At 38.8% G+C, this 13,055-nt stretch overlaps 1 protein-coding gene across 1 annotated transcript in view; it reads left to right on the top strand.

Moving 5' to 3' along the window:
- Positions 1–13,055, top strand: part of PPARGC1A (PPARG coactivator 1 alpha) — a 71,681-nt gene that overhangs the window by 32,343 nt on the left and 26,283 nt on the right. The window contains exons 3-7 of the mRNA XM_024217131.2: positions 2,890–3,084; positions 4,465–4,587; positions 5,460–5,664; positions 9,840–9,885; positions 9,994–10,067. Coding sequence (XP_024072899.2) covers positions 2,890–3,084; positions 4,465–4,587; positions 5,460–5,664; positions 9,840–9,885; positions 9,994–10,067 — 643 coding nt within the window. The remainder of the gene's footprint in view (positions 1–2,889; positions 3,085–4,464; positions 4,588–5,459; positions 5,665–9,839; positions 9,886–9,993; positions 10,068–13,055) is intronic.

Raw genomic sequence — 13,055 nt, forward strand, 5'->3', positions numbered from 1 at the left:
CTTATAAGTGGCAAGGCTAAAATGGTGGAATTTACTGCATTTAGCTGTTGCATAGCTTCTCCCTAGTGCTGTCAACAGTAAGACTCAGACTGTGATAGTGAACCAGAGTTGCCACTTTAGTGATTATTACTCAGCCGTTCATCTGCTATACCATCTCACTCTCCCCAACTCCCTCCCAGCCCAGTTCTTGCTGTATCTAATAAATATATTTCTATATAAACAGTAATTTAGGACAATTAGGAGCAATAGCATAGTTAAAGCTTTTAAAGGTTATCTTGCAATGTCATTTTACTGACTAATGTGTTCCTGCTGCCATGTCGTTTGTGAACAGACATGTGTTAGCCAGCTAGTGTGCTTCATCTGTGGTGACTTTGATTTATTTGCTCTGTAAATTGGGACTGAAGCAATAATGGAAAGTGACATTAATTGTTTAACAGAGTCCTCTTTGTCACATCCTTTGCTTTCTCTAGGGTGTTTGATTGTTGAAACTTGTACAAAACTAATTGAAATTGCTATGATGAGGAGCAGTGTCCACTCAACTTTCTGTTCTTGAATGTCAGAGCACTTGAATGTCTGTTTAAAGCACAAACGCAAAGCAGCTAACAGCAAATATCAGGGTTTCTCCTAGCATTATATTATTGAAGGAGGCATTCCAGGTCAGAAACAGTAACACTTAGGGCTCTGCTATGGGTTTGGTAGGCTGTTGTGCACAGAGGGGAGGTGGGAAGTGGGTGGATGTGCACCATACCAGCAAAATTTCCAGGCATTTTCCTTGCAAAGCTAGTGGTCAACTGGGCAGAATGCCTCTGGGGTCGCTTGGGGCAATGTGCTTAGGAGTGGCTTTTACACCTTCTTTTCGGACTTTAAACATGTAGTCTGCCTCCTACAGAATGTAATATATGTCTGCTATAAATTTCTATTGGTAGATTTAAATATTCAATTAAAAGGGTATTATTCTATTAGGTTGCATAGAGTTGTTATGGAAAAAGGCTGCCTTATATACCAGAATTTGGACTTTAATTTTGCTTGTTTATTTCAAAAATGCAACTGAGACAACCCAAGTTAGAGGAAGATTCTCTTTAAAAAATTGGCTTCCATCTTTTCTCCCCATCCCCTTCACCTCAAAACACAACTGTGATAAACTGGTGAATTATGCTTATAGTTCTTCCCATGAGTCTGTTGTTTTGCTCAAGATGTGGTCATTTATATTATTATGCTGGGAATCACTAAATGGCACTGTTAAACATAGATTTGCAAGTTTTTTCTCAGAGTGGGAGCATTATTCAGTCTTTGAATAAACACTTGTCTTGTTAGTTTCGTGATATCATTTCTTTCTGAGGAGCAGTTGCAAGCAATAAGAGAGTTTTCTCACTGCTTTAATCTTCCTAACTAGAGTAGAGTCTTAGGTCAGATCTGCTCTCTCAAAACTGGGCATTGGTATTTTGGCTGAGCTTCCTGAAAGAGGGAATTGCCTCAGTGCTGTTTGACCACCTCTGTTCAAGGACTGGTGCATTTAGTGTGAATAAAAAGTTACACTAAGAAAATATCTAGACTCCACATCACTGATTTCTCTTCCAACACTTAACTGGCACAAACCAGTGTTTGCTAGTAGTTGGCTGAGGGATGACAATATTTTGTCGTTAGATTATTCAATTTACACTCTGTATAAAGAAACATATTTTTAAGGTCTCGTTGGTATTTTATCTTGCAATCTTTGTCCATTCCTTGATCTTCTAAACTGTGAGAACTTTAAAAAATGTTTCATCAAATTTCTCTGACAAGGTGTATGTTGGGGGCTGGCCCAACTTCCATTAATGTCAATGGATAGACTACCATTCAATGAGATTTGGATTAGGCCCCTGAAGTCAATGGGAGTCTTTTCATTGACTTTAATGGAAGTGAGATCAGAGTCCAAATAATAAATAATTGATATGACAAATCTCCCAAAAATTAATATATAAAGTTTTTATTTGCTGGGAAACCTTGTTTTCCAAATATACTATTCTATAGATAGATAGATAGATAACTGAGAATGTATTGCATTAAAATATAAGGAATTTAAATTTATTTGATTTGACACAAACAAGTCCTGTTACGGAAATAAGATATCTTAATATAAATTCACATTACCGCCACATCTGATGATGAATTAATCTACTTTTTATAATTGCAGACTGAATTACATAAACGTATACAATAGTCTCATTGAGCACTCAAACTACATAACTGGGAAGGACAACTTCAAAGGCAACCTGCATAATACATTTATTTTAAAAGAACCCAAAGAGTCTATCAATAATGTGAGCGCTGATTGAGAACAGAAACTTGAATATTTGTTTTTGGACCAAGAATTTGTAGAAGGAGGTGAGGGGTGACACAAGGTTGCATACACGATCAAGACTTGCCTAATTTCTCAACTAATACATTTTGGTGTTCTGATTAGCTGTCTTATTCTGTGACTCTTGTAATTTTGTCAGGTCAATTAACTGGAGTTCAGTGCTAGACAGAGAGAAAGAAAGAGACAGCCTGGGCAATGCTAGCTTCATTAGATGTCAGTAGCTTAGGTGCATTCTGTAATACAATCTGTGAATGATAATTTAACCATAGTTGTTAACATTGGATTTTAAAAAAAATCATCTAAGGAAGAAAGTAAATTGGAACAATACATTGCAATTGCAAACAGATTTCTCCCGCCAAATGCGGAAATGGATAATTTCATTGCCAAAAATTACATTTTATGAGATTTAATTGCAGGTTGCTATTGCAAAGACAAGTTTTAGACAAAGTTTTTACTTTTCATATAGATATTCACAATTTTATTTCTCCTGTCTCTCTTACATCTCTCTCTCTCTCTCTCTCTCTCTCTCTCTTTTTTTTTTTGTCATACAGAAGATAGATGAAGAGAATGAAGCAAACTTGCTAGCAGTTCTCACTGAGACACTGGACAGTATCCCTGTGGATGAGGATGGATTGCCTTCATTTGATGCACTGACAGATGGAGATGTGACCAATGAAAATGATGCTAGCCCTTCACCAATGCCTGACGGCACCCCTCCGACTCAGGAGGCAGAAGAGCCGTCTCTAGTAAGAACCCTTCCTACTGTTTAACAGGAATTGGATGTGCCTCTGGCTACCCGCTGCATGGGTATGATGTAGTCACAGTAAGGTTTGGACTTTTCATTTAGACTGAAACCAAAGGAAAATCAAGTCAAATACTAAAACTTGCAGAGGGGAGAGGGGGGCAAATCTTAAATATTAAGAATTTCTATTGAAAAAATGTGTTGAAGAGAGAGGTTTTAATTTGAGATTCTTGTTCTAGAGACTGACACTTTTGGTTATCATTGCATTCACATTAGTAACAGTAATGTTTTTAATTCACATTTCCTTTCTTGGGGCTCTGTTTGTATGTATAGACTTCACTTGTGATAATGTGTAAAGAGATCCCCGTTAATGCTGGCTGGATTTGACACTAGCTGACATGCGTTTAACAATGACTTGACCAGTAAGCACCAGCATAATGCTAATAGGGGTGGGGTGTCAAAGGGATATTCTCTGTCTTTAGCTTTCTTCCCTTCTGCAAACAGTAGCATCACATCCACTTCCCAAGCATCCTGCTGTTGTGCAAGTTGCATAACTTCACAGATAGTCAATTTTTAATATATCTCACTCTAAGGGTACGTCTGCGTTGCATTTGGAGGTGTGACTGCAGCACAGGTTGGCATAGCCATGCTAGCTATTTAGCTAGCACGGCTAATAATAGCAGTGAAGTTGCATCAGCTTGGGCTTCAGTGTGAGCAAGCAATGCGAGTATGTTTCTAGGACCCCCGGTGCCCTTGTACAGCCTGAGATGAAGTCCATGCTGCCATGACTTCATTGCTATTTTTAGCCATACTAATTAGATTAAAGCAGTCATGGGTCTGCTTCAGTGTGGACATATCCTTATGAACCCAAAGTCAATGGACTTGTAGTGCAAACCCATTACTTTTGCTTTACAAAAGCAGTTTTGAGTCCTGACTCCTGATCTTGCTTTCATTGACGTCATTTTATTATTGGCTGCTATAGGAGCAGGATCGGGACCTTAATTTTAATATTTCACATGTCTGTTATGGTGACTTTTCTTCTGGATAGAACATAAATGTTCTACTGTTGGCATGGATCACTGAGGAGATTCTCTTTTGCCTTGCCTTGCAGAAAACCAAGGCAGTCGTAATTTCTTCCTGCACTGCTGTATACTGTAGTACAGGAAGAGGAAATACGCCAGCAAGCATCAGAGAAAAATCAACCCTTTTTTGCCCTGGGGATTATAGAGGACTTTGTTCTGTGTTAGTGTACTTTGCTTGAAGAGATTGATGTAACTAATTTTAAGTAACTGTGCAAAATAAAATAAGTTATTTTAGTCCTTACAGATGCATAACTTTTCTCTCCCCAACCCACCCTCCTTCTTCTTCCCTGATGTATTTGTAGCTTAAGAAGCTCTTGCTGGCTCCAGCCAACATTCAGCTAAATTACAATGAATGCAGTGGTCTCAGCACACAAAACCATGCAAACACTAATCACAGGATCAGAACAAGCCCTGTGGTTGTTAAGGTACAAACTTAATCTTTGTAATAAGGCAAAAAAAGTAACAAAGACTTTTATGCTTTCAGCAACTGAGTAAGCAGTAGATCTATATGTACAGTATTAATCTGCCCAGCATCCTGCAACTGCTTCAGAAAATGTGAACAGTTTATAGTTTGGGTTCCAAAAAATCACTCGAGCTCCTTTATGCTGTGAATAGTTCATTTATGCCTTCTCTCTTGGCATTAAGAGGTAGTCCCACCGTCTGTCACTCTTTGCCCACTTTATTGATATACAGAATAGTAGGGGGTGCAATAAAATTTGCTGATGGGCTGATGTTGTTTATGAATGACTCCAAGATGCAGTACTGCCATTTTACCAGCTGTCTAACCTAAGAAAGATTGCACTGGAATCTCGGCAAAAGGTCTGTCTCAGCCATTAATTGGGTAGAATGCCGGCAATGACATAATTCCGTTAGCAGGCTGTATTAAACAATGTTTGTCTTGCCATTCACTGTAACTGAAAACGGAGCATTTAGGGGTACTTAAGAGAGTTGTGAATACTGGGCTCAAGCAAATCAGGAGCAAATTAAGGTTTAAACCAGTTTATTTTTTTGTTCACAGTAAAGGTGCTGTAGGGTCTTGTTAGTTACATGTTGCTGAGTAGGAACATTGAAACGTAGGAGAAATGAAATAAAAAGCTGCATAAATGTCATTTAGGAATTTTAAATGTAATTTTCTTTCCTTGTTCTGCAAACAATTATTCACAGCTCATAGATCTAGTACACTTAGACTGAACAGTTCATTGAAAATCTCATCTCTTCAGAAAACCTATATCCATTCTGATAAGGTTCAGTTCACTAATTTTAGCTTTTTTTTTTATTATTATGCCTTGTTTTTAAGACCGAGAATTCATGGAGCAATAAACCGAAGAGCATTTGTCAACAGCAAAAGCCACAAAGACGTCCCTGCTCTGAGCTTCTCAAGTATCTGACTACAAATGATGACCCTCCTCAGACCAAACCAACAGAGACCAGGAACAGCAGCAAAGACAAATGCATCTCCAAAAAGAAGCCCCATCTGCAGTCTCAGGCACATCATTTGCAAGGTAGGCTTGGGACCCAAGAACGTAATTTTGGCAACAGCATTAATGGCAGGAAGCTGAAATGCAATGACAGTGAAAACACTAAAACCCAGTACTTCCGCTGTTCTTTGCATTGGTATCTGTGTGCAGTAAATTCAGAAGCTGTTCAGCATAGAGGGAATTAACAGTCAGTACAATGAAGTTAGTTAAACGTAGCCTTTTTAATATAGACAATTTAAATCACAATCCCCTTAGAAAAGGAACCTGAAAATTTTAACCAATTTACAAACAATTAACAGACACTGAACCATCCACAGAGGTTTAATCGTAGAGTTCTGTATCACTAAGAAGTACTTATACATCTGAAGAAGCTGGGCAAGCCAGTTCATTAATGCGCTTCTTTCTTTTTGCCAGTGTAAAAATGAAGGCATTGTTAACTTGCCACATTTGCCTTAAGAGACAATAAATAGTGCTCTTGCAGCTACTGAATAGGCAGTAAATGTGTCATTCCTATTACAGTGAGAATGCCAGTTTGTATTTTTATTTTGTAAATAGTTGAAGGTTTAGAAACCAGCCTGACCCTTCTCTCTCTCTCTTTTTCTTAAATTTCTTTATGGCCAAAACGAAACATCTGTGTTGACTTTTAGCATCCTCCCATGTACAAAGAGCTTGGCTGGTGCTGTAAGTAGCTTCTGTGGCAGAGATGCAAGAACTTAAAGACGCTCCCCTGGCAGACATTTTCTATTCTCTTCTCTCTCCCTCCTCCCCTCAGCTAGGATAAAGAAAAACTCTATAAGCTTATGGGCCCAAAGGGAGCTTATTTAAAGTTACTGTTATTTTAAAATACACATACTTATGTACTGGCGGTGCTTCCAAGAGAGCAAGGTTCTGATCTCAGTTATATCCATGCAAATCCAGAATAACTTCATTGAAGTGAGTGGCATTTACCCTGGTGTAGCTGAGATCAGAATTTGACCCGAAGGTTGCTACTCTGATTTGTTAGAGCAGGAATAGAAATATTTTAAAGTGTCAGTTCTAAACATACGCATCTTATTTTTGTTTTGTTTGCCCCCATTTTCCTGCCTGATACCCCATCCCTCCTCTCAAACCTCATTTTGACCCCTGATTAATACAGCTATGTTTAAATCTTCTCTCCCCCACCCCTTTTAATCTTCTCCCAGCTGTAGATTCTGACCTTGGTAGTGTGGTATTGCCCATTTCGGTTCAAATTCATGTAAACAAGAGGCTGCTTAATGCCAAGTGACACTCCTTTCTGCTGGTTTTAGCAGACTGCTTCAGAGCAAAGCCAGACTGGATTGTTCAGGGATGATATGGGTTTCTCTGCTGAAACTGTGCCGAAACAACTTGATAAATTCAGATGGGTTTGGGCTAAAGGTGAACAGGAGGATTAATACTCCCCAGTGTGTCTGTATCTATCTCTTGTCTTTTACTTACATTACAAGCTCTTTGGAGCAGGGTCTGCATTTGTTCAGCACCTAGCACAGTGGGGTCCTGGTCCATGTGTTGGGCTCCTAGGCACTACAGTAATACAAATAATAAATAAATAATAGAAAAGTCCTCACAAAGAACTGTATTTATGGGAGTTTAAACAGTTTGATTGTTGGCTTTAGTAATATTACAATATTGTCAATATTATTTTCTTGAGTTCCTGCAGTTTAGTCTCCAGTCCCCCAAACATGTAATTTTTGCATCAAATACTGCTCTAGCACACCAGAGCATGGCAGTTAATATCAGTGGTCCTGCATAGGTGCAGCTGAGAGCAAAATTAAGCCCTGAAACAAAAATGGTCAAAACTGGGCAAAGTTACGCTCCTAAATCTTTATTCAGGTGCCTAAATGTGAACTTGGAAATGTAATTTTAGGCACTCATTTTTGGAAGTCTCATCTCTTATCTTTCAAAACCAAGAACATATATATAGTACAAATACAAGAGGTGTGTGAAACTTTCAACTTGAACAACAAATGCACTTGAAATCAGCCTTGCAAATTCAACCCACATTCCCAAATCAGCAGTAGTTTGCTTAAACATTTAATCAAAGCTGGATAATGCCTTTTTGCTCCTTCCATAAATATGAGCTTTCTATTTTATTTCAAGTTCCATGTATGTTGACTGGGAAAACTCACTCAGGGTGAGACAAATGGCATTTTCCTTTAGGGTCACTATCCCAAATTCTTTGTGAACCCACATGAATGTCCACAGATCCATCGAGGCAGAGCTTGTCTGTGGTTTTGCAATGAGATTTGCCCATGAGGAAACTGGGTTCTTTTGAAACTGAACATTTTTAATCTACAGGAGGAAGCAAGCCCATGTGAACTTTTATTGGCATTAAAATAGAATAGAAATTGGAAGCTCTAATAAACAGCCAGTAAGAAAATTGGCATTGTGTTGAGTAAATATTTCCTCACAATTGTGTGTGACGGTGTTTCTTCATAGCTGTTGTACTCAGATTCAAGTTCAGTAGCACACAAAACCAATAACTGGTGTAGTGGTTCATAGCTTGCTAGGCAAGTTTAGGGCTGTTTGAGAATTAGCCACTATCTGCTTAAATCTAGGGGTCAAATCACAGGTCTGAGAGCTAGCATCTGAGTTCAGTTCCCAGCTGTGTCCCAGATTTCCATGTCACTGTGGCTCAGTTTTCCAGTCTGTAAAAAATGTGTTATTTTATACTTCTCTTCGCGGTTGTGAAACTCTGAGGGAGATTTTTCAAAATCACAAAGGGTGATTAAGCACTTACTCTCCATTGAAAGTATCAGTCATCTATAAAGCGCCGCGTAGATTTTACTCCATTAATAGGGTGGATATGCTTCCACAAACTTTGTTTCTACTCATTGCCACTATGGTTGAAAATATCAATGCTTTTTAGCCACTTAAACCTGTAGATAGCCATTGGGGACTTTGGCAAGTCTTATTGAACACAAACATTTGTCTCATAAATATGTATGTGCCTAGCTAACATGTCTAGAAAACACCTATTCATCTCATGGTAACTCGCTAGTTAGTATATAGCAGCAGCCATACTGGATCAGAGAAGGGGGCTGTTTTGGTCAATTTCCTATCTCAGGCTCTGGCCAGTTCCTAACGCTTCTGAGGAAGGTGAACAGAAGTGCCTAATCTTCCTTCTTGAATTTTCATACAAGGAAAAAAATGCCTGGCTCATGAGGATTGGTGTAGACTTTTTAAAAAATGAATGATCTCATTGGGAATACTCTAGAGTTTACAAAAATAATTAATTTGCATATAAAATCCTTTGATGTCAGTGGGAATTCCGCACCTGGAATGAATGCAGATTATGCAAGAGTCACACTCTGGACAAGAGATCTGCAGTGCAGGAGTGCTAGAGAGGAAAATGTTGTCTTAAATAATTAATTTGCAGAAGAGACCCCCCCAGTAGCTGTTCTTGATACAACATTTACTGCCTTTAAAAATCCTGCAAACTAAAATTTGCAAGTAGTACTGTTTTTAATTTTTAATCACTTTATTAGCAATTAAAGAATGCTTAATTGGTTGAAAATATCTTAGTCCTTGGTTTGCTTTGTAAAAAGACAGATCTGAACAAATGGTAACTACAAAAGAGTTGTATTTTGTAACTAAAACTTTGTTGTACACTTATTTAGTTTAAACTATCTGTGACTATATCTGTGGCATGCCATAGTTTGCAGAATAAACTTGCAAAAATTAGGATTATAGCTGGTTCGGTCTTGGCCTCACCGAAACAACCTATTCTCAACCTTGTATATAGAACTGTATGCTGTAGAAGTAAAATCAACTGAATATTCATAACGTCCTGGTGCTTTGTAGTTATTCTACTGCTCTCATTTCCAAATAAAAGGTGAACTGTCGCTTAAATTAAATCTAAGAGAGATAACATTTTCACAGCATATTCTGTAAATTTCTCCATTGATTGTTAACATGTACCACTCTATTTTCTGAAAGGTTCTTTGCATTTGGGTTTTATACCATACTTCAAAGACTCAGTAATTGATGTAAATCAGTGTTGAAATTTAGGTGCCAGTAATAAGGGGTCAGAATGGATCTCGTTTTTATTTAGCCATCAGATAAACTGAGTTTAGCCCTATGGGACTCAGGTAGAATTCCTGCACTGATATAAACAATATACTAATATAAATTTCTGAGTCTTCACAATATTTCATAATCAGTTTCTTTTTTTCCTTCTTCAGCCAAACCAACAAGTTTATCACTTCCTTTGACACCTGAGTCACCAAAGTAAGTATTATGAAATGTAAAAGTTTACAAAAGGGAGGGGGCTTTAATACATTTTGGCTACAGCAACTCCATTTCAGCTTGTTTTTATAAATGTGCCCTGTCTTCCAGTGATCCCAAGGGTTCCCCATTTGAGAACAAGACTATTGAACAAACCTTAAGTGTGGAACTCTCTGGAACTGCAGGTGAGAGATGTGGAATATGAACATTTTTTTCTGTAAGCTTGACTTTTTTTTTATTTGGTAAGAAATGTATAGTGGGATGTTAAGGAGGTCTTCAAGGGATTAATTTTAATGGTTTAGCATTGACTTTTTACCTAGTTGCCTCACATGGGGTATGTTTAAAACTGACTTCAAACCTACAAGCAGAGCACAGTTTCTGGAAAAATGTGAATGAAAGCATTTATCTGGAATGTTTCCCCATTCCCTCAGAGATTTGTGTGGTGCTGAGCATTGTTTTTCAAATACAGATCTGACAGCACAGAGTACAGAGGTTGCAGATGGAAAAGTTGTGTCATTGAGTCAGTATGATGCTAATTGCACATTTTGGTCAGTTCTAGATTTAAATGCCATTGCACATTTTGGTCAGTTCTAGATTTAAATGCCACAAACGACAGAGTTTCTTCCTTTTTCCTTGGGAGACCATACCACAGCCTAAACAGAATGTTTTTCTGATATTCATCTTAATCTTTCCTTTTCTTAATTTCATCCCATTAACCTTCTTGATACCTCCTATTGAGCGATCTCAATCATTCCTCTCCTTGCTCTCTGGTGTTTTCATCCTTCGGGTATTTGTAGACTTTTATCTTGTTCCCCTTTAGTTGACATTTCACCAGGCTATACATGTTTAACTCATTTGCTTTTGCCCACAAAAGTCAGTTCCTCCAGATCTATGATTGTTTCTGTTGCTTTCCTCTGAATGCCCTCCAGTTTGCCTGTATTATCATGGGAATGAGGTGCCCAGAACTGAGCACAAGATCATGGGTGTAGTTGCACCAGCATTGTTTAGAGAGAGACTATTGCCTCCCTGCACAGCACAATACTAAAGGACAGTGTAGTAGAGATGTGTTTCATTCATGAACATGTACAAGGGCGGACGCTGAGATATAAATTACTTAAACTGTAGCAGTGTTCTATGAAGGTCAGATCTACAGCTGGTGTAAATCAGCATAGCTCCACTGAAGTCAAAGGCTGATTTATACAAGTTGAGGGTCTGGCTCTAAGTTTGTAACAGCACTTTGGACTATTGATTTCATGCACACAAAATCATCCTTTCACTTCTTTAGAAGCTGCTTCGTTAATTCAGCATTTAAACATAAACGCGGCATCTTGATAATCTGCAGGCTTAGTGTCTCCTTATTCAAGTGAGGAAAAAAAGGTATTTTGGGCAGGAGACCATGTTTCGGTTCTGCGTTTATATAGCATCGAGTATAGTGGGGTCATGGGCCATAACCGGGGCTCCTCGGTGCTAATGCAATACAAATAAATAATAATAATAATTAATTATAATGTCAAACTAAAATGGTATGCAGGGTTGCTGTAGCCGTGTTGGTCTCAGGATATTAGAGACATAAGGCGGGTGAGGTAATATCTTTTATTGGACCAACCTCTGTTGGTGAGAGAGACGAGTTTTCAAGACAAGCTTGGTCCGATAAAAGATATTACCTCAACCATCTTATCTCTAGAATGATGACATTTGATCTCTTGGGAACAGAAGGAACATAAGGTTCTTTCAGTGGAGCATCCCAGGGCAGGTGGTACTAGTGGGTAGGGAGGAACAGCTCCCCATAGTGTGCTGCTGGTATCTGACTTCTGCAGTATAGCACCCAGACAGCACAGGATATAGCACTTGGTAATCCACATAACAGCACAATCATGTGTGTGGGAGTCTTTTGCCTTTGAACCCAGTCAGTGAACAAAGATGCTATATGATGTAAAAGACACCTTCCCTCCTCCCAATGGACCTCATCTTTATGAAATCAGATCAGATATCTTTGCAAAACCAGAATAATCTACAGTGTGTACTCATGGAAACCAGGTGAGCATCAGAATGGCTCAGGAATCACCTTCATCGTCACTGCAAAGCACGTCAGGACAAGACCAACCTTTTGTGAGGCACAGCAGCAACGCTATGTTCAGGCTTGGATTCTCCTGCCACCATCTGAAGGAGGAGGTGGTGACATGATGAAGTTCTACATGATAGTTGTTGAAATGGCTCTACGAAGAGCAAGCTGTCATCCATTCCAGACCAGAAAATCAGCAGCCTTCACTTCACATCAGCAGACTGGCCAGAAATAAGAAGTCAATATGACTTGAGGTTTTGTAATGGTGCCACAAGTCATGACAGTTGGAAATGCTCTGGTATTCCCAGGTTCATTCCATTGATTCTCCTCTGTGTGTAGCAGAAAAAAGTAAAGTCTATATTCATGCAATCCAACCATGTGTAGCACTAGCAGGTAAAAATACTGTATGTGCTGATGAGTAAGTGCCACCATTGCTTGAGCTACGTGAACAAGAGCATTATAACATGGGTATACCCTGCCTTTTTTCGGGAGACCATGTCACTTCAGTCACTTAATAAGTGGGCTGGGGAGGGGGTCAAAAAAGAGAGGAAGAATACTGGCCTTGGGAGTTGACACTTGGTTTACAGACAGTATAGAAGACTACCTAGCAGCACTCCTGCCAGGTGCCACATCATAGCTGTTTCTCTCTTACTTCCAAATAGTCACCTTTTTTTGTGTTTCATTGTATTAATTTGTGCCTTTTTGTACCTACGCAATGTGCAGACAGGTGAGTGGAAGTGACCCATTTTCCAGTGTATTATTATTTATTTATTGTATGTATTGTGGTAGCGCCTGGAGACCCCAGCCCTGCTGTGCTAGGTACTGTACAAGCACATAAAACACAAAGAAGAGATAACAATCTAAGTGGGCAGTCTTTGCAGGGTCAGGGCCTAATCAATAATAAAAATAACAGTAGCAGTAATGATTAATAATACTTAACAGTAGTATAAAGAAAGACCCTCGCAACTCCAAATTCTACCCAGATGACTGCATTGCTCAGTCAGCTCATACAGCACTAGCACCGTCTATTATAATTTAAATGGTAGTTGCCTTGATCTCACTGCTGAACTGAAAGGACCATTAGTGGTGTTGCTTGCACTATGGAAGCACA

The sequence above is a fragment of the Terrapene carolina genome, unplaced genomic scaffold, assembly GCF_002925995.2.
Source record: "Terrapene carolina triunguis isolate 2854851 unplaced genomic scaffold, T_m_triunguis-2.0 Scaffold66, whole genome shotgun sequence".
NCBI classification, from domain to species: Eukaryota; Metazoa; Chordata; order Testudines; family Emydidae; genus Terrapene; species Terrapene triunguis.